Source organism: Heptranchias perlo, chromosome 36 (genome assembly GCF_035084215.1).
Source record: "Heptranchias perlo isolate sHepPer1 chromosome 36, sHepPer1.hap1, whole genome shotgun sequence".
Lineage (NCBI taxonomy): Eukaryota > Metazoa > Chordata > Chondrichthyes > Hexanchiformes > Hexanchidae > Heptranchias > Heptranchias perlo.
In genome coordinates, this window is record NC_090360.1 from 24856893 (window position 1) to 24879379 (window position 22487).

The 22487-nt window shown below is 44.2% G+C and overlaps 1 protein-coding gene across 5 annotated transcripts in view; it reads right to left on the reverse strand.

The window, feature by feature from the left end:
* LOC137304213 (NLR family CARD domain-containing protein 3-like) overlaps window positions 1–22487 on the reverse strand; it is an 87213-nt gene that overhangs the window by 39443 nt on the left and 25283 nt on the right. For all 5 annotated transcript variants that reach the window (XR_010958529.1, XM_067972780.1, XM_067972781.1 and 2 more), the window contains 3 exons: window positions 20089–21931; window positions 13799–13885; window positions 8328–8414 (listed from right to left, as the gene is read on the reverse strand). Coding sequence is in view for 4 of the 5 variants with exons in the window: in XM_067972780.1 (XP_067828881.1) it covers window positions 8328–8414; window positions 13799–13885; window positions 20089–21931 (2017 nt within the window). In the remaining variant the exon portion in view is untranslated. The remainder of the gene's footprint in view (window positions 1–8327; window positions 8415–13798; window positions 13886–20088; window positions 21932–22487) is intronic.

The following is a 22487-nucleotide window of genomic DNA, read 5'->3' on the forward strand; positions in this document are numbered from 1 at the left end:
GCTCCCTGGTCCCAGGGTAAAGAACATCACTGAACGGGTGCAGGACATTCTGTAGGGTGAAGGGTTGTGGTCCATGTTGGAACCAATGACATTGAAGGAAAAGGGTTGAGGTTCTACAGACAGAGTTTCAAGAGCTCGGAAAAAGATTAAAGAACAGGACCTCAAAGGTGGTAATTTCTGTATTATTCCCAGTGCCATGTGCCGGTGAGTACAGAAACAGGAAGACAGTGCAGGTGAATGCGTGGCTGGAGAAGTGGTGCAGGAGGGAGGGCTTCAGATTCCTGGGCACTGGGACCAGACCTGGGGCAGGAGGGACCTGTACAAGCCAGACGGGTTGCACCTGAACAGGGCTGGGACCAATGTGCTTATGGGGAGGTTAACTAGAACCGCAATGGAAGGTTTGAACTAATTTGACAGGGGGAGGAGCACCAGGAGGTAGCAGCAGAGAGGAGGGACAAACAGCAACAGAATAAAGAAGTGGAGAAAGAGGAGGAATTGGAGAGAGGAAGAAAGCAAAGCCGACTATCATGGTGTTGGAATGCATGTCTGTTAATGTGAGGAGTGTTATAAATAATGTGGATGAGCTGCAGGCACAAGTTGCCGCATGGGGTTATGATAAAGTGGCTGTAACGGAGACCTGGCTTAAACATGGGCAGGAACGGAACTAAACATTCCCGGATACAATGTATTCAGGAGGGATAGGGAAGGGAAAGAGACAGGAGGGGGGTGGCAGTATTGATCGAGGATAATATTACAGTTCTATGGAGGGACGATATACTAGAGGGTTCAAAGACTGAATCTATTTGTTTAGAGCTAAGGAACAGAAAAGCAGCTGTTAAATTGCTGGGTGTTTACTATAGGCCCCCAAATAGTGAGAAGGAGATCGAGGAGCAAGTCTGTTGGCAAATTTCAGAGAAATATAAAAATAATCGAGCAGTAATAGTCGGGGACTTCAATTACTCTAATATAGACTGGGGAAAAGCAGTGTAAAGGGCAAGGAGGGTGAAGAATTCCTAAAATGAGTAAAAATCATAGCGCGTGGTGGAGAGAGCTCGGGGGGAGGGAGGAGAGTGTGTGTGGGGGGGGAAGAGAGCTCAGAGTGAGGGAGGAGAGCACGGGGGGAGGGAGGAGAGCATGGGGGAGGGATCAGAGCGTGGGGGAGGGAGCAGAGCGTGGGGGAGGGATCAGAGCGTGGGGGAGGGAGCAGAGCACGTGGAGAGGGAGCAGGGCGCGGGGGGGAGAGAGCTCGGGGGAAGGAGGAGAGTGAGAACTTCCTTAATCAATATGTTTCAGCCCAACGAGGAAGGAAGCAGTGATGGATCTAGTTCTGGTCAATGAAGTAGGGCAAGTGGAGTGTGTTCTAGTGGGAGATCATCTGGGTAATAGTGATCATAATATAATTAGGTTTCAAGTAGTTACTGAAAGGGACAAACAAAAATCGAAGGTGAAAATAGCAGACAGGAAGAGAGCCAATATCAGTGATTTGGGAAGGGATCGAGCACAGGTGGAGTGCAAATAAAGATTGGCCAGGAAAACAGTAAATGAACAACGGCAAGCCTTCAAGACGGAGATAGTTTGGGCACAAACTAAGCATTTCCCATAAGGAGGAAAGATGGGGCATCCAAAACTAGAGCTCCCTGAATGACAAAGGAAACAAAGGTTAAGATAAAACAGAGAAAGGAGGTTTATGACAAATGTCAGGTAAAGATTACAATAGAAAACCAGGCAGAATACAGAGAGTGCAGGGGGAAATTGAAAAAGAATATAAGAAGGGCAAAGAGAGAATGTGAGAAAAGATTAGCGGGTAACATAAAAGGGAACTGAAAAATCTTTTATAAACATATAAAAAGTAAAAGGATAGTTAAAGGAATGGTACAATTCTAAAGGGGGTGGAGGAACAGAGAGACCTGGGGATATATGTGCATAAATCTTTGAAAGTGGCAGGACAGGTTGAGAAAGCGGTTAAAAAAGCATACAGGATCCTGGGCTTTATAAATAGAGGCACTGAGTACAAAAGCAAGGAAGTTATGTTGAACTTTTATAAAACACTGGTTTGGCCACAGCTGGAATATTGTGTCCAATTCTGGGCACCACACTTTTGGAAGGATGTCAAGGCCTAAGAGAGGGTGAAGAAAATATTTACTAGAATGGTTTCAGGGATGAGGGACTTTAGTCATGTGGATAGACTGGAGAAGCTGGGATTATTCTCCTTAGAGCAGAAAAGATTAAAAGGAGATTTGATAGAGGTGTTCAAAATCATGAAGGGTTTAGATGAAGTAAATAAAGAGAAACTGTTCCCATTGGCAGAAGATTCGAGAACTAGAGGGCACAGATTTAAGGTGATTGGCATAAGAACCAAAGGCGACATGAAGAAAAACTTTTTTACGCAGCGAGTGGTTATGATCTGGAATGAGCTGCCTGAAAGGGTGATGGAAGCAGATTCAATCGTGGTTTTCAAAAAGGAAATTGGATAAATACTTGAAGGGAAAAAATTCTGCAGGGCTACAGGGAAAGAGCGAGGGAATGGGACTAACTGGATTGCTCTTACAAAGAGCCAACATGGGCTTGATGGGCCAAATGGCCTCCTTCTGTGCTGAAACCATTCTATGATTCTATGGTAGGGCCTGATTAGGGACAAAAAAGGAGATCTTCTTGTGGAGGCAGAGGGCATTGCCGAGGTACTGATTGAGAACTTTGCATCTGTCTTCACAGAAGAGGATGAAGTTAATGTCACAGTAGAGGAGGAGGGAGTTGAGATATTGGATAGGATAAAAATAGATCGAGAGGAGGTGCTAAATAGGTTGGCATCACTCAAAGTTAACAAGTCACCCGGTCCAGATGGGACGTATCCTAGGTTGTTGAGGGAAGCAAAGGTGGAGATAGCAGAAGCTCTGACCACAATCTTTCAATCCTCCTTGGATATGGGAATGGTGCCGGAGGACTGGAGGATTGAAAATGTTACATCCCTGTTCAAAAAAGGAGAGAGGGATAAACCTGATAACTACTGGCCAATCAGAATAACATCAACAGTGGGAAAACCACTAGGGACCAGTGTCAAGGACAAAATTAATTCTCACTTGGAGGAGCATGGGTTAATAAGGGACAGCCAGCATGGATTTGTTAAAGGTAAATCCTCAGACTAACCAGATTGAGCTCTTTGATGAAGTAACAGAGAGGGTTGATGAAGGTAGTGCAGCGGATGTTGTATATATGGACTTTCACAAGGCATTTGATAAAGTTCCACATAACAAACTTATTTGGAAAATAGAAGCACATGGGATTAAAGGGACGGTGGTAACTGGGTATGTAATTGGCTGAGGGATAGGAGGCAGAGAGGAGTGGTGAATGGATGTTTTTTCTGACTGGAGAGAAGTATTCAGTGGGGTCACCCAGGGGTCAGCATTAGGACTGTTGCTTTTCCTGTTATAATGTGGAGATGCCGGTGATGGACTGGGGTTGACAATTGTAAACAATTTTACAACACCAAGTTATAGTCCAGCAATTTTATTTTAAATTTAATTTAAAATAAAATTGCTGGACTATAACTTGGTGTTGTAAAATTGTTTACAATTTCCTGTTATATATAAATGACCTGGACTTGGGCACAGGGAGTATAATTTACGGATGATACAAAATTTGGCAATATAGTAAATAGTGAGGAGGATAGTAGCAGACTTCAGGAGGACATAGACAGACTGGTGAAATGGGCAGACACATGGCAGATGCAATTTAATGTGGATAAATGTGAAGTGATGCACTTTGGGAGCAACAACATGGAGAGGCAGTATAATCTAAATGGTAATATTTTGAGGGGGGTGTGCGAGCGGAGGGACCTGGGGGGGCACATTCACAAATCTTTGAAGGTCGCAGGGCAAGTTGATAAGGCGGTTAAGAAAGTGGATGGGATACTTGGCTTGTAAATAGGGGCATTGAATACAAAAACAAGGAAGTTATGATAAACCTTTACAAATCACTGGTCAGGCCTCAGCTGGAGTATTGTGTACAATTCTGGGCACCGCACTTTAGGAAAGATGTCAGGGCCTTGGAGAGGCTACAGAGGAGGTTTACCAGGATGATACCAGGGATGAGGGACTTCAGTTATGTGGACGGATTGGAGAAGTTGGGATTGTTCTCCTTGGAGCAGAGAAGGTTAAGGGGAGACCTAATAGAGATATTCAAAATTATGAGGGGTTTTGATAGAGCAAGAAGAGCGAAACTGTTCCTCTGGCAAGTGGATCGGTAACCAGAGGCCATAGATTTTAAATAATTAGCAAAAGAACTTGGGCTGCAATGAGGAGAAATTCTTTCACGTAGAGGGTTGTTAAGACCTAAAAGGGTAATCAGTTTCCATAGGAAGTTTGGCATTTGGACATGTCCTTGAAGAGAACTAATTTGAAGGATTATGGGGATAAAGCTGGGGAGTTGTACTCAATTGGACAGCGCTTTCAAAGAGCCGGCACAGTCATGATGGGCCGAATGGCCTCCTTCTGTGCTGTGAGATTCTATGCACCCTCTCTGTGCTGTGTGATATCTCTCTCTCTATTTCTCAGTGCTCTGATATCCCTCTCAGTGTGCATCTCTCAGGCCGATGTGTTATCCCTCTATGTGTATCACTCAGTGCTGTGTGATATCTCTCTCTATATCTCGCAGTGTTGTGTGATTTTTCGCTCTATGTGTATCTCAGTACTGTGTTATCCCTCTCTCTGTATCTCAGTACTGTGTGATCCCTCTCTCTGTATCTCAGTACTGTGTGATCCCTCTCTCTGTATCTCAGTACTGTGTGATCCCTCTCTCTGTATCTCAGTACTGTGTGATCCCTCTCTCTGTATCTCAGTACTGTGTGATCCCTCTCTCTGTATCTCAGTACTGTGTGATCCCTCTCTCTGTATCTCAGTACTGTGTGATCCCTCTCTCTGCATCTCAGTACTGTGATATTCCTCTCTGTGTACATCTCTCCATGCTGTGTGATATCCCTCTCACTGGAAAGTATTGATTCTTGGCACTTGCTCTGTGCATGTGTGTGGGTCAGAGTGTGTTGGATTGGGGCATGCTGTTTAGGGACACGGTGTCAGGTGAGTGTAGGATTCCATATGGAATCCTACACTCACCTGACGAAGGAGGAAGCCTCCGAAAGCTTGTGATTTCGAATAAAACTGTTGGACTATAACCTGGTGTTGTAAGACTCCTTACATTTGTCCCCTGAAATGGCCTAGCAAGCCACTCAGTTGTAAAATCTCGCTACGAAAAGTCATAATAAGAATAAAACCGGACGGACCACCCGGCATCGGACCACTAGGCACCGGACACGACAAAGGCAAACCAAGCCCAGTCGACCCTGCAAAGTCCTCCTCACTAACATCTGGGGACTTGTGCAAAACTTGGGAGAGCTGTCCCACAGACAGCCATATTCACAGAATCATAACTTTCAGCCAACGTCCCAGACTCTTCCATCATCATCCCTGGGTATGTCCTGTCCCACCGGCAGGACAGACCCACCAGAGGTGGCGGTACACTGATATACAGTCAGGAGGGAGTACCTTGGGAGTCCTCAACATTGACTCCGGATCCCATGAAATCTCATGGCATTAGGTCAAACATGGGCAAGGAAACCTCCTGCTGATTACCACCTACCGCCCTCCCTCAACTGATGAATCAGTCCTCCTCCATGTTGAGCACCACTTGGAGGAAGCACTGAGGGTAGCAAGGGCACAGAATGTACTCTGGGTGAGGGTCTTCAATGTCCATCACCAAGACTGGCTCAGTGGCACCACTACTGACTGAGCTGGCTGAGTCCTGAAGGACATAGCTGCCAGACTGCCTGCAGCAGGTGGTGAGTGAACCAACACGAGGGAAAAACCTACTTGACCTCGTCCTCACCAATCTACCTGTCGCAGATTCATCTGTCCATGACAGTATTGGTGGAGTGACCACCGCACGGTCCTCGTGGAGATGAAGTGCCGTCTTCGCACTGAGGACACCATCCAACGTGTTGTGTGGCACTACCACCGTGCTAAATGGGATAGATTCAGAACAGATCTCGCAACTCAAAACTAGGCATCCATGAGACACTGTGGGCCATCAGCAGCAGCAGAATTGTATTCCAGCACAATCTGTAACCTCATGGCCCGGCATATTCCTCACTCTACCATTACCAACAAACCAGGGGATCAACCCTGGTTCAATGAGGAGTGCAGAAGAGCATGCCAGGAGCAGCACCAGGCATACCGAAAAGTGAGGTGCCAACCTGGTGAAGCTACGACACAGGACTACATGCATGCTAAACAGCGGAAGCAATATGCTATAGACAGAGCTAAGCGATTCCACAACCAACGTATCAGATCAAAGCTCTGCAGTCCTGCCACATCCAGTCGTGAATGGAGGTGGACAATTAAACAACTAATGGGAGGAGGAGGCTCTGTAAACATGCCCATCCTCAATGATGGCAGAGTCCAGCATGTGAGTGCAAAAGACAAGGCTGAAGTGTTTGAAACCATCTTCAGCCAGAAGTGCCGAGTGGATGATCCATCTCGGCCTCCTCCTGATATCCCCACCATCACTGTAGCCAGTCTTCAGCCAATTCAATTCACTCCATGTGATATCAAGCAATGGTTGAGTGCACTGGATACAGCAAAGACTATGGGCCCCGACAACATCCCAGCTGTAGTGCTGAAGACTTGTGCTCCAGAACTAGCCGCGCCTCTAGCCAAACTGTTCCAGTACAGCGACAACACTGGCATCTACCCGACAATGTGGAAAATTGCCCAGGTATGTCCTGTCCACAAAAAGCAGGACAAATCCAATCCGGCCAATTACCACCCCATCAGTCTACTCTCAATTATCAGCAAAGTGATGGAAGGTGTCGTCGACAGTGCTATCAAGCGGCACTTACTCACCAATAACCTGCTCACCGATGCTCAGTTTGGGTTCCGCCAGGACCACTCGGCTCCAGACCTCATTACAGCCTTGGTCCAAACATGGACAAAAGAGCTGAATTCCAGAGGTGAGGTGAGAGCGACTGCCCTTGACATCAAGGCGGCATTTGACCGACTGTGGCACCAAGGAGCCCTAGTAAAATTGAAGTTAATGGGAATCAGGGGGAAAACTCTCCAGTGGCTGGAGTCATACCTAGCACAAAGGAAGATGGTAGTGGTTGTTGGAGGCCAATCATCTCAGCCTCAGGACATTGTTGCAAGAGTTCCTCAGGGCAGTGTCCTAGGCCCAACCATCTTCAGCTGCTTCATCAATGACCTTCCCTCCATCATAAGGTCAGAAATGGGGATGCTCGCTGATGATTGCACAGTGTTCAGTTCCATTCGCAACCCCTCAGATAATGAAGCAGTCCGAGCCTGCATGCAGCAAGACCTGGACAACATCCAGGCTTGGGCCGATAATTGGCAAGTAACATTCGTGCCAGATAAGTGCCAGGCAATGACCATCTCCAACAAGAGAGAGTCTAACCACCTCCCCTTGACATTCAACGGCATTACCATCGCCAAATCCCCCTCATCAACATCCTGGGGGTCACCACTGACCAGAAACTTAACTGGACCAGCCACATAAATACTGTGGCTACAAGAGCAGGTCAGAGGCTGGGTATTCTGCGGCGAGTGACTCACCTCCTGACTCCCCAAAGCCTTCCCACCATCTACAAGGCACAAGTCAGGAGTGTGATGGAATACTCTCCACTTGCCTGGATGAGTGCAGCTCCAACATCACCCAAGAAGCTCGACACCATCCAGGACAAAGCAGCCCGTTTGATTGGCACCCCATCCACCACCCTAAACATTCACTCCCTTCACCACCGGCACACAGTGGCTGCAGTGTGTACCATCCACAGGATGCACTCAGCAACTCGCCAAGGCTTCTTCAACAGCACCTCCCAAACCCGCGACCTCTACCACCTAGAAGGACAAGAGCAGCAGGCACATGGAAACAACACCACCTGCACGTTCCCCTCCAAGTCACACACCATCCCGACTTGGAAATATATCGCCGTTCCTTCATCGTCGCTGGGTGAAAATCCTGGAACTCCCTCCCTAACAGCATTGTGGGAGAACCTTCACTACACAGACTGCAGCGGTTCAAGAAGGCGGCTCACCACCACCTTCTTAAGGGCAATTAGGGATGGGCAATAAATACTGGCCTTGCCAGCGACGCATCCCATGAATGAATTTAAAAAAAATTCTGACATGGAAATAGTCCCTGGGTCATTTGTGTCCCCAGTAATGATTCCTGTTCCTGTTAAAGTAGCTCAATAAATCTTTGGATTGACTGATCAATGCTGACCAAATGCCCCTGGAATCTTCGTGTTGCCAGGTGTTTCTTACCTGAAGCTTTGCAGGTTACAGTGAGGACTCCTCAATGCTGCACACAGTTGCTTTACCGCTCCATGATCAACGTGACTTTTTTGCAGCCTGTGTACGATGATGAAGTACAGTCTTTGTGATAAACCTCGTTCAAGCACAGTTATGAGCCAGTGTTATAAATTTCAGGTCTGTGGTAGACATTGCCCTTGATTCTGCGTCACCCCTCGTTCAGTAAGCAGAGCCGATGTTCCCTAAGATTTGGAGAGCACCGTTACCACCCACTTTAGTATCCGATAGAGTGACCTGGCTGTGTAATCTTACTTGTGTCCACTGTTCAGTTATTCTGGGGGTAATGTTAAGCTAACCTGCCCAGTGGGAAGCTGGGGGCAATTGGATCTTCTGCCCATTTAACTTACTATTGAATCTGCTTCCACCACCCTTTCAGGCAGTGCATTCCAGATCATAACAATTCACTGCATAAAAAAAAATTATCCTCATCTCCCCCCCGATTCATTTGTCAATTACCTTAAATCTGTGTACTCTGGTTTCTGACCTTCCTGCCAGTTTCTCCCTATCTACTGTACCAAATTCCCTCATAATTTTGAACACTTCTATCAAATCTCCCCTTAACCTTCTCTACTCTAGGGAGAACAACCCCAGCTTCTCCAATCTCTCCACAAAACTGAAGTCTCTCATCCCTGGAACCATTCTACTAAATCGCCACTGCACCATTTCCAAGGCCTTGACATCCTTCCTAAAGAGTGGTGCCCATAATTGATCATGATACTCCAGCTGAGGCCTAACCAGTGTTTTATAAAGGTTTAGCATAACTTCCTTGTACTCTGTGCCTCTATTAATAAAGTCCAGAATCACATATGTTTTTTAACAGCCTTCTCAACTTGTCCTGCCACCTTCAAAGATTTGTGTACATACACCCCCAAGTCTCTCTGTTCCTGCACCCCCTTTAACATTGTACCATTTAGTTTATATTGCCTCTCCTCATTCTTCCTACAGGAGGAAAAAAAACATTACCCAGTGAGTTGTGATGATCAGGAATGAACTGCCTGAAAGGGCGGTGGAAGCAGATTCAATAATAACTTTCAAAAGGGAATTGAAAGGAAAAAAATTACAGGGCTATGGGGAAAAAGCAGGGGGAGTGGGACTAATCGGATAGCTCTTTCAAAGAGCCGGCACAGGCATGATGGGCCGAATGGCTGGCTCCCTTCTGTGCTGTATCATTCTATAATTCTACTTACTGGTGGAATCAAAGTCCCTCCCAGATTTGGTTTCCCTTCTGTAAATCACTCTTCAAAAAGAGCAGTGGTCCTAATACTGACCCCTGGGGAACACCACTGTATACTTCCCTCCAGTCTGAAAAACAACCGTTCACGACTACTCTCTGCTTTCTGAACCTTGGCTGTCACTGTCCCTTTAACCCCATGGGCTTTAATTTTGCTAACAAGACTATTATGTGGAACTTTGTGGAACACTTTTTGAAAGTCCACATACACAACATCAACCGCACTACCCTCATCAACCTTCTCCGTTACTTCATCAAAGAACTCAATCAAGTTCGTCAAACACAATTTGCCTTCAACAAATCCGTGTTGACCTTTATTTATTAGCCCATAATTTTCCAAGTGCCAATTGATTTTGTCCCGGATTATTGTCTCTAAAAGTTTTCCTTGCACCAGCGTTAGGCTGACTGGCCTGGAGTTGTCGGGTTTAACCCTCTCCCCTTTTTTGAGCAGGGGTATAACATCTGCAATCCTCCTGTCCTCTGGCACCATCCTCATATCTAAAGAGGATTGGAAGATTGTTCCCAAAGCTGCTGCAATTTCCACCCTTACTTCCCTCAGTAGCCTGGATGCATCCCGGTTGACTTTTCTACTTTGAGGAACACACTGAAATTGCACTGATAACTGATAGTAATACTGGTAACACTCGGATTCCCCTCATAACCCACAATAATACAACAACTTACTGATAGTCTATACGTAACTGGTTATAATAATTGTAATGTCCCGACATCCTACCTGTAACTGGTCGTTAACCTATAACATGTTGATATTTACCCTGAAACCAGAGCCAGAATCCCCCTGCACTGCCCAATGCTCCCCAGTCGATGCCACTTTTAATAGGCCTGATCTCTCTCCCTATCTCCTTGGACACTGGTTTGGACTCAGGTTCCATGTGAAGGTGACAACTCTGAATGGGAGCCTCAGTCAGAGCCGATCTTCACACCTCAAAACCAGCCGGGACAGACTGACCTGAACCAAACCGAGTGATCGCACAAAGGGCAGTGGGCTCAGTGTTTGGGGCACTTCTCACAGGGCACATCGTCCTAAACTCAGCTCAACGCCAACATTTCTAAACCACTCCCTGTGCTCAGACTCAATAGTTTTCATAGAAGTCTAGAAATTATATCACAGGGGGAGGCCATTCAGCCCCCAGTGTTAATGCTCTCTCCTGTCACCCCATTCCCCCAGATTCCTTTATATTCCTCCTTTTCAAATACTTATCTAAAACCCTTCTAGTCTCTGCCTCAATATCCACTTGCGGTGAAGCATCCCATGGACTAATAGCCCTTAATCCAAGAACCTTCTTCCTCCCATTCTCCTTCCAGTGAGAACCCTCAGACTCTGTTCCCTTGTTACCCATCCACCCATCAGTGGAAACAATCTTTAGCTATTCAGCCACAGTAAGGTCCCCACATTTCACTCACACCTTTACTGGCTGCTCCTCTCTTAGCGCCGCTCCCAATCACTACGTTGCTGATGCTCCCGGCTCTGCAGGAAATGTTGGGCCCCACTCCCACCCACACCCCATATACCAGTCACCCTCTCTCAACCCTGCTGGAGCCCCAATCCCTTCGACCCCCAGTCTCCTAAACCCCCCCCCCCCAACTCCTGAGCCTCCCGACACCCCAGCCGATCCCACTCTCTGGGGAACGGGGCTGCTGTGGTGGGAAATTTAAAGTGCAAAGATCTCCCCACTACTTACAGCAGCGTCACGAGATCCGGGGCATGGATCTCTGGGACACTCCCAGGCAATCCCGGACAGTTGGCAATCATATGATCCGCCAATGAAGACTGCCATCTGGAATAAGAACTGAACCCCTCTATCTCAAACTGAGGTTATGTCGGGAACACAATTCCATTCGTTACTTCATCTGGTTACAGCTACTGAATCTAATCCAACTCCCAGCTAGCTAGTGTGTTGCTGATCATTAAACCCCTGTGCGCTAAATATACCTTAACAGCAAAATCACAATGGCCCAGATTTTGCTGAAAAAGTAACGCAAACCGTTATTAAAATATAAATCGGGCAGCAGCTTGTGGTGAGGAAGATTTAAGCCGTGAATTGCGAATCGCCACAAGTTGCAGGCCGATTTTCGACGATTAGCTTTCAGCCTCCCAATGATTTTTATGAAGTTGCTGCATCTGCACATTAATTTTCCATTAAACTCAGCACAGAAAATTAAGTCTAGTAATTAACAGCATAAGTACCCTTTTAACAACATGATAATTGTTAATGACTGCCAATCAACCCAATATGTTACAGCTGGACAGAGCTCTGGTGAGACCCCATCTGGAGATACTGAATTCATTTCTGGGCACTGCACTTCAGGAAGGATGTATGGGCCTTGGAGGGGGTGCAGCGCAGATTCACCAGAATAATACTGGGGCTAAAAGGGTTAAATTACGAGGACGGGTTGCATAGACTAGGCCTGTATTCTCTTGAATATTAAGATTAAGGGATGATCTAATTGAGGTGTTTAAGGTGATTAAAGGATTTGATAGGGTAGATAGAGAGAAAGTATTTCTTCTGGTGGGAGAGTCTAGAACAAGGGGGAATAACCTTAAAATTAGAGCTAGGCCGTTCAGGGTGATGTCAGAAAATGCTTCTTCAACAAAGGGGAGTGGAAATCTGGAACTCTCTCCCCCAAAAAACTGTTGAGGCTGGGGGTCAATTAAAAATGTCAAAACTGAGATTGATAGATTTTTGTTAGGTGAGGGTATTATGGGTTATGGAACCAAAGCGGGTAGATGGAGTCAAGATAGAGATCAGCCATAATCGAATTGAATGGCGGAACAGGCTCGAGGGGCTGAATGGCCTACTCCTGTTCCTATCTTCCACCTCTCTTGCCCAAAAAGTGAACAATTATAAGTGACGTCTTATTCCTTCAGGTTGTGAATTATTTTAGGAGGCTTTAAAAATGTCAAATTTTAAATTTCAAAATTCTTTTTCTTACTTTTCCTAACTGTCTCTTCTCTCTCTCTCTTAATCCAATCTTTATTTCCCTCTCTTTATTTCTCAATCCTTAAATCTCATTGGTTCAGGACATACACTATTTGTCCGGTTGTTCACTGAGGTCCCAGATGGCCTTGCTGTTATCAGTCCGCACTTCCAGCAACTTACAGGACTAAACATTTTAAAATCTAAACGTGCACAAAAAGTCTAACAGGGCCATTATGAATGAACCTAAAAAGGCTTCTAGGTCAAAAAGATAAAAATCTTGAAACATGACACTCAGTAACAAGCTACAACTGCAGAGGGTGAAACTTGTTTCCATTTAGTCTCAGTGAATGAAAATCCAACGGATCAGCACAGATCCCATTGTATAGAACATGAATCAGAGAAGATTGCACACTGCAATTACAAAAAAACATTACAGGGGATAGGTTCCTTGCAATTACACAGAATTCCAATGGATTAAATCCTCACCCACTCACTCCCATTATACAGAATTCCAATGGATTAAATCCTCTCCCATTCCCTCCCATTACACAGAATTCCAATGGATGAAACTCCTTCCCATTGAGTACCATTGCACAAAATTCAAATGAATTAAACCCTCTCCCATTCACTCCCATTGCACAGAATTCCAATAGATTAAATCCTCTACCATTTATCATAGGATCATAGAATGGCTACAGCAGAGAAGGAGGCCATTCGGCCCAGCAAGCCCATGCCGACTCTTTGCAAGAGAAATCCAGTTAGTCCCGTTCCTCTGCTTTTTCCCTGTAGCCCTGCACAATTTTTTTCCCTTCAAGCATTTATCCAATTCCTTTTTGAAAGCCACGATTGAATCTGCTTCCACCACCCTTTCACGCAGCGCATTCCAGATCCACTCCCATTCACTCCCATTACACAGAATTCCAATGGATTAAACCCTCTCCCAATCACTCCCATTACACAGAATTCCAATGGATTAAACCCTCTCCCAATCACTCCCATTACACAGAATTCCAGTCGATTAAACTAGTTCTTACTCTGTCTCATTTTGTAAAATTCCAATGGCCAAAATTCCCTCTCTTGTCCCATTCTAATGAACAGGATGTATTTGGACCTTTGTATGTACTCGTCATTGATTCTATGTATGACTGGATATCTTTGAGTAGACATTGTTTATCTGTACCAGGATCTGCCTTAACACGATAAACATTTTCTAAAAGTGCAAACATTGAACAGGTTTTTCTCCATCTTACCACAGTTCTTGGACTAGATTTCTGGGTGTGATAAGGAGGGTGCTGAGGAACTTCACTACATTATCTGGGACATCATTTTCTACAAACCTAATGGTTCAAAAACAGACAATAAAATCTTAGTGACACTCACACCCACACTTTATGTCGACAAAGGATCGCATTTCAAATAAATGTCACTGCTTGAGAGAGCCCAACTTCAAAATGCAAGCTCAAACAGATTTGAAAACCTCCACAGGAAAAGTGATCCATCAGTGGCTAAATAAAGAAGTTAAGGATAGTATTAGATTAAAAGAAGAAGCATATAATCTGCCAAGAGGAGTAGTAAGTCTGAGGATTGGGAGAGTTTTAGAAACCAGCAAAGGATGACCAAAAAATTGGTAAAAAGGGAGAAAATAGAATATGGAGTAAACGAGCAAGAAATATAAAAACTGATTGAAAGAGCTTCTACAAGTATGTAAAAAGGAACGGAGAGGCAAAAGTAAACATAGGTCCCCTGGAGGCTGAGACAGGAGAAATTATAATGGGGAATCAGGAAATGGCAGACAAATATTTTATATCTGTCTTCACAGTAGAAGACACAAAAAACATACCAAAAATAGTGGGAAACTAAGGGGCTAATGAGAGTGAGGAACTTAAAGTAATTAATATCAGTAGAGAAAAGGTACTTGAGAAACTAATGAGTATAAAAGCCGACAAATCCCCTGGACCTGGGCCTATATCCGAGGGTACTGCAGAGATAGTGGATGCATTGGTTATGATCTTCGAAAAGATCTAGTCTTAGATTCTAGAATGGTTCCAGCGGCTTGGAAGGTAGCAAATGTAACCCCGCTATTCAAGAAAGGAGGGAGAGAGAAAACAGGGAACTACAGGCCAGTTCGCCTCACACTGGTCGTCGGGAAAATGCTGGAATCCATTATTAAGGATGTGGTAACGGGGCACTTATAACATCATAATCATGATTAGGCAGAGTCAACATGGTTTTATGAAAGGGAAATCGTGTTTGATAAATTTATTAGAGTTTTTTGAGGATGTAACTAGCAGGGTAGATAAAGGGGAATCAATGGATGTAGTATATTTGGATTTTCAAAAGACATTCGATAAGGTGCCACATGAAAGGTTGTTATGCAAGATAAGGGCTCATGGGGTTGGGGGTAATATATTAGCATGGATAGAGGATTGGTTAACGGACAGAAAAGAGAGAGTAGGGATAAACGGGTCATTTTCAGGTTGGCAGGCTGTAACTAGTGGGGTGCCGCAAGGATCAGTGCTTGGGCCTCAGCTATTTACAATCTATATTAATGACTTCGATGAAGGGACCGAGTGTAATGTGTCCAAGTTTGCTGACGATACAAAGTTAGGTGGGAAAGTAAGCTGTGAGGAGGACACAAAAAGTCTGCAAAGGGATATAGACAGGTTAAGTGAGTGGGCAAGAAGGTGGCAGATGGAGTATAATGTGGGGAAATGTGAGGTTATTCACTTTGGTAGCAAGAATAGAAAAATAATATTTTTTTAAATGGTGAGAAACTATTAAATGTTGGTGCCCAGAGAGACTTGGGTGTCCTAGTACAAGAAACACAAAAAGTTAGAATGCAGGTACAACAAGCATTAGGAAAGCAAATGGCACGTTGGTCATGTTGCAAGGGGGTTGGTGTACAAGAGTAAGGAAGTCTTACTACAATTGTTCAGGGCTTTAGTGAGACCTCACCTGGAGAACTGCATACAGTTTTGGTCTCCTGACTTAAGGAAGGATATATTTGCCTTAGAGATGGTGCAACAAAGGTTCACTAGATTAATTCCAGGGATGAGGGGGTTGTCCTATGAGGAGACATTGAGTAGAATGGGCCTATACTCTCTGGAGTTTAGAGGAATGAGAGGTGATCTCATTGAAACAGATAAGATTCTGAGGGGACTTGACAGGGTAGATGCTGAGAGGTTGTTTCCCCTGGCTGGAGAGTCGAGAACTAGAGGGCATAGTTGCAGGATAAGGGGTCGGCCATTGAAGACTGAGATAAGGAGGAATTTTTTCACTCAGAGAATTGTGAATCTTTGGAATTCTCTACCCCAGAGGGCTGTGGATGCTCAGTCGTTGAATCTATCCAAGGCTGAGATCGATAGATTTTTGGACTCTAGGGGAATCAAGGGATATGGGGATCGGGTGGGAAAGTGGAGTTGAGGTTGAAGATCAGCCATGATCTTATTGAATGGCGGAGCAGGCTCGAGGGGCCATGTGGCCTACTCCTGCTCTTATTTCTTATGTTCTTATGAAAGTTTTAACAACTTCATGGATAGAAGTACAATCGAGAATAAAAGGAGACTGGTGTCGGAACTGGGGGAGTATTGCAGGTGGTAAGGACAATAAGAAGACTTTTGGTCCAGTATAAAACCACAATTGGACCAGAGAGCAGGGATGAGTATGGGGATATGGTAAGGGTGAGTGAAGAATTGGCCAGGAGTTCACAATAGACAATAAGATCAAGATTGCTTGGAATATGAAACACAAAACGTAAAAGGCTTTTATAAATATATTCACAACAAACAAGCAGTCAGGGAAACAGTAGGACCCTGAAGGATTCAAGTGCGACATTATATCAAGTGATCAAAGCATGGCCAGTATTCTAAGTTCATTCTTTGGTCCCGAAATTCTACACGGTGAGTTTGGACTGATTTGCGTTGACTGATGTTTTGCAGATATCTGGCCAAGCAGCCAGCTCACTCCTGTTTGGGTGAGAGCTTTGCATCCCACTGGGCCTACCTTCAGACAGAACTTACATTTATCAAGTAATAAAGTAATTAATAGAGTAATAAGTAATAAAAATATAAGATCATAAATTAATACCGTAAATATTAGGGAAATAAGATAATACATTAATATGGTAATTAATTTGGTAATAAGATAATTAATACTTAATTAGATAATAAATAAGGCAATAAATTAATATGGTAAGAAATATGATAATTAGGTAGTTAGGAACATGGGACTAGGAGTAAAACATCCTCCCCAAAAAATCTATCAAATTCAATTTTGAAAATTTCAGTTGTACCTCAGCACCCAGGCACTTTTTGGGAAAGCAATTCCCGATTTCCACCATCCTTTGTGTGAAAAGGTGTTTCCTGATTTCAATCCAATACGGCCTAGCTCTAATTTTAAGGTTACGCCCCCTTGTTCTGGATTCCCCACCAGAGGAAATACTTTCTCTCCATCTACCCTATCAAATCCTTTAATCATCTTAAACACCTCAATTAGATCACCCCTTAATCTTCTAAACTCAAGGGAATACAAGCCTAGTCTATGCAACCTGTCCTCATAATTTAACCCTTTTAACCCATTCTGGTGAATCTGCGCTGCGCCCCCTCCAAGGCCAATATATCCTTCCTGAGGTGCGGTGCCCAGAGCTGAACACAGTCTCCAGATGGGGTCTGACCAGAGCTTTATATAAACTGTAACATCACTTCCATCCCTTTGTATTTCAGCCCTATTCAGATAAAGACCAACATTCCATTAGCCTTTTAAAATTATTTTTTGTACCTGTCCACTAGCTTTTAATGATTTCTGCACTTGGCCTCCTAAATCTCTCTGCTCTTCCACAGTTCCTAGTAATTACTAAGATAATAAGATAATTAAGTAATAAGGTAATTAATGGGGTAATAAATAAGGTAATAAATGAATAAGATAAGTCATTTGGTAATAATGTAGTAAGATAAGATAATAAAGTAATAATGTAATTGATAACATAATAATATAAGTAATAATATAATTAATAAAATTAAGTAATAATATCATTAATAAGATAATAAAGTAATATTGTCATTAGGTATTACCACATAATAGACTTGTTAGCAAAATTAAAGCCCATGGGATTAAAGGGACAGTGGCAGCGTGGATACAAAATTGGCTCAGGGACAGAAAGCAGAGAGTAGTGGTGAACGGTTGTTTTTCAGACTGGAGGGAAGTATACAGTGGTGTTCCCCAGGGGTCAGTGTTGGGACCACTGCTCTTTTTGATTTATATTAATGACCTGGACTTGGGTGTACAGGGTATAATTTCAAAGTTTGCAGATGACACGAAACTCAGAAATGTAGTAAATAATGTGGAGGATAGTAACAGACTTCAGGAGGACATGGACAGGTTGGCGAAATGGGCAGACACATGGCAGATGAAATTTAATGCAGAGAAGTGTGAAACAGAAACATAGAAAATAGGAGCAAGAGTAGGCCATTCGGCCCTTCGGGCCTGCTTCGCCATTTAAAATGATCATGGCTGATCGTCTAACTCAGTACCCTGTTCCCGCTTTTTCCCCATATCCCATGATCCCTTTAGCATTACGTTTGAGGCTTATTTAATCTCAAATTAACTCCAATTCGTTTCAATTTTAAACCCTACTAAAAGCCATGACAGCTACCATTAATGAGTCAGAAGTAATAATTTTCAGTGCAGGCCAATGATAGATGGCTTATTTCATTAAAGGCTGCAGCAGGTCATGAGATTAGAGCTTACTTCTCATTAGATCTTTTATCTAAACAGTCACAGGGAGTCACCCTGTTTTCTTGCTGCATATCATCGGTGTGGTATAAAAGCATGAAAAAAAAGAATCAAAGAAGGAGTCAGATAGCAGACTGTGAGGCTTTTCGGATTACTGTTGATGCATCATATTACGAGTAGTGCTGATACAGAGTTTCTAAGAGAGGTTGGTTCAGTTCACTTGCAGTCAGGTTTCTTCTTCTGCTCCGTAAAGCTAACATGGAGACGGTGAAAACCATCGCAACCGACACGAGAGCTGCCACAATCCCCACCATTATCATTTCCAACAATGAGAGTGTACGATTTGGCCATTGATCTTCACAGGTGTAGCCAAGGTTTTCAGGTGCTGTCAAAAACATTTCTACATTGGTTACAGGAGGCCAAAAGGGGACCATATTGTACTCTCGGTTATGTCCTATGGGAGCATTTTCAAATGGAAAGATAGATAAATCTGCATTACTCCTGCATTACTGAAGTGATACCTTTTGGCAGGAAGAATGAGGAGAGGCAATATAAACTAAATGGTACAATTTTAAAGGGGGTGCAGGAACAGAGAGACCTGGGGGTGTATGTGCACAAATCTTTGAAGGTAGCAGAACAAGTTGAGAAGGCTGTTAAAAAAAGCATATGGGATCCTGGGCTTTATTAATAGAGGCCTAGAGTACAAAAACAAGGAAGTTATGGTAAACCTTTATAAAACACTGGTTAGGCCTCAACAGGAGTTTTGTGTTCAATTCTGGGCACCACACTTTAGGAAGGATGTCAAGGCTTTAGAGAGGGTGCAGAAGAGATTTGCTAGAATGGTTCCAGGGATGAGGGACTTCAGTTATGTGGAGAGACTGGAGAAGCTGGGGTTGTTCTCCTTAGAGCAGAGAAGGTTAAGGGGAGATTTGATCGAGGTGTTCAAAATCATGAACGGTTTTTATAGAGTAAATAAGGAGAAACTGTTTCCAGTAGCAGAAGAGTTGGTAACCAGAGGTCACAGATTTAAGGCAATCAGCAAAAGATCCAGAGACAACATGAGGAAAAATTTCTTTACGCAGCGGGTTGTGATGATCTGGGATGCGCTGCATGAAAGAGCAGTGGAAGCAGATTCAATAATAACTTTCAAAGTGGAATTGGATAAATACTTGAAGGGAAAAAATTTACAGGGCTATGGGGAAAGAGCAGAGGTATGGGACTGATTGGATAACTCTTTCAAAGAGCCAGCACAGGCATGATGGGCCAAATGGCCTCCTCCTGTGCTGTCCCTACTATGATACGATGAAGTGTTAGGAAGGCAGAAAATGGGCACCTGAGACTGAGTGGAAGGAATATGTTGCACTTGGTTGTGTGGAATTTGATTGGTGCACGGGTTGATCAAGGATGGCCAGCGTGGACTTGTTAAGAACAAATTATGTGTGACAAACTTAATAAGAATTTTTTTTTGAAGAAGTGATTGATTGAATGGAATCAGGGAATCTGGTAGTTGTAGTTTCGGAAAGAGTTAGGGTTCACATTTGTTCTCGGTATATACAGTGGTTTGAATTTGGATGTAGCAAGTTGAGACTTTACAAATGCACTTGGCCTGCGACCCATCAATTGAGCAGCCAGAATCGAGCCTAAGTTGGAATTGAGCACCAAACAAAATGATCGCAAAGTGCATTAAAGCACTGGGTTCCTGATCTCCTTGGCAAAAGGTGCTCGAGATGGTCTGTATAGTTATTAGGTTACATTTGCCACTCTAAATCCATCAGAATCGCCATGAAAACAAGAGAAAAAAAGAACTTACTTGATTATTCTGAAAAGCTTAGCAACTGGAAGCAGTCTCCAGAGTAAGTCTAATGATGTGTTGTATTCTATCAAATCAAACTCTTCCATATCACCGCCCGATGTTTGTAGAAGAAAGGCAAGTGCTGAATATTCAGCAGGGGTCAAGTTGCGAGAAGCCAGAGCTCCATTGCTCAGGGACTCTTTCACCTTCTCAAGAACAGAGTGGTCATTCAGTTCGTTTAAGCAGTGCAATAGATTGAGACATCGATCTGGGAGAATGTCCTTCTGTAAAGTCTTCTTAATGTAGGCTGCTGTTCGAGCTGCATCATCCCTGTCCTGTGCCTGCCAGGTTGTTAACCCTTCTAAAAGTGTTTGATTCTTCTCTGTAGACAGGCCGCACAGGAAGCGAAGAAACAGGTCTAAGTGGCCAGTCCTGCTTCTCACTGCTTCCTGGCAGCCATTTTTGCACACATGAGAAAACCTGGAGCTGAAGAGCTGGGAGACTCTCCGTTTCAGCGTGGTAGCTAGCGGATTGTGGTGATTGTTTGTGTGATAGGAGATATAAACATACAAGGCAGCGAAATATTCTTGGACTGTCAAGTGAATGAAAAAGTAAGCCTTCTTCTGAGAAATGGCCTCCTCCTGCAATAGAATCTCTTTGCAAAACCCGTCACACACCAGAGACATGTCTACACCAAATGCCCGCAGGTCCTTCTCATAGAAGAGCAGGTTTTGGGCTTTCAGGCAGTGGAAGGCCAGTCTCCCTAGTCTCAGGATGGCAGACCGGTTGGAATGCAGAAACTCGCTGATCCTCTTCCTCACATTAATGCCATGCCCGTGTTTTTCTTGATGATATGTGATCATCACGATCAGAAAGTTGGTGTAGACTTCTGTAATCGTTTTTGGGGCTTGGTCATCAAGCTGCGTTTGATTGGCTGATTTCAGGCTATGTTCCAGTACAGTGGCAAGGATCCAACAGAATGCTGGCACATAGCACATGGTGAAGAGACTTGGCTGATTCCTCACGTGGGAAAGCACACTTTCTGCCACTTCTTTACATTTTTTTCTGAAATATTCTTCCTTTTCTTCATCTCTGAATCCCTGGATTTCGGTCACTCTGTCGATGTAAGGAGCAGGAATCTGGGTCACAGCGGCTGGGCGGGAAGTTATCCAGAGGGAGGCGGAAGGGAGCAGGTTTCCTTTGATCAGATTGGTCAGTAAGTGCTGGAGCTGCATTGTCTGTTTGACGTTGTGAATCTCTGGACTCTTCCTGAAATCCAAAGGGAGGTTACTTTCATCTAATCCATCAAAGATAAAGAGACATTTGATATCTTGGTTGGTCAAGATGGTTTCCACATGTTCAATGTGTGGGTAATACTGCTGAACCAGCTGAGTGAGGCTGAGCTTGATTTCCGTTAGCAGGTTGAGCTCTCGGAATGGGAACATGAATATCAAGTCAAACTGTGGTGCTGCAGTGCCCGTGGCCCAGTCGTGAATGAACTTCTGGACACAGATAGTTTTCCCAATCCCAGCGATTCCCTTGGTTACAACCATCCTAGGCGGTTTCACTTGTCCAGACAAATAACTGAATATTTCACTGCAGTTGACAGACGGCACATCAGAAATGGTCTGTCTGGACATGGCTTCAATATCCATCACCTCATGTCCCTGAGGAATCTCGTTCCGTTCACCATCAGTAACCCACAGCTTGGTAAATTTCTCTGTCAAACAGGCCTTTTCGCCAGGCCTGGAGGTGTATTCCGTCATGTACTCCACTTTTTCCTTCAGTGCCTTCTTTTGATGGTTACTGAGCTGCGCAATGTCCAGGCACGAGGCTTTCTCATCCAATCTATGTAAATTTTCTGTTAAAAATGATACAGAAGAAAGTTTCATCATTGAGTCCAAATGAAGAGGAAATGTATTTTCCTGAATTTTATGCACATTCTTTGTGGAGGTCACATCAGTTACCTCTGAAAGGACATCTCTGGACAGAACCCTTCTGATATCCTGGGGGGACCAGCAGATTTTGGACTTTGACCATTTGTAATGTCACGGGGGCAGAACCTGATGATGTCATGAGGGGGAGCAGTTTTAGGTTGTCTTTGGCCAGCAGGTCAAAACCACAAAATGGGGACTGAGCGACACCAGTAAGTGCTCCTTTAAAGAAAGAACCTGCATTTATATATCCCTCAGCATGTCCCAAATGCTTCGCTTCTGGGGCTGAAAATGTGCTTCCACTGCACGACCCTCTGCTCTTCCACACTGTTAGCTAACCTCATGCTACAAAGGGAAGTTGATTCATTCCCTTATGATTCTGGTGCATGTCAGATGAAAGGGAGTGTGCTCACACTTTGTCACTTTTACAATGTAGCAGCAGTGCTTGGCAAAACTTCACGAAGAAATCGTGCCCAGCAGTCT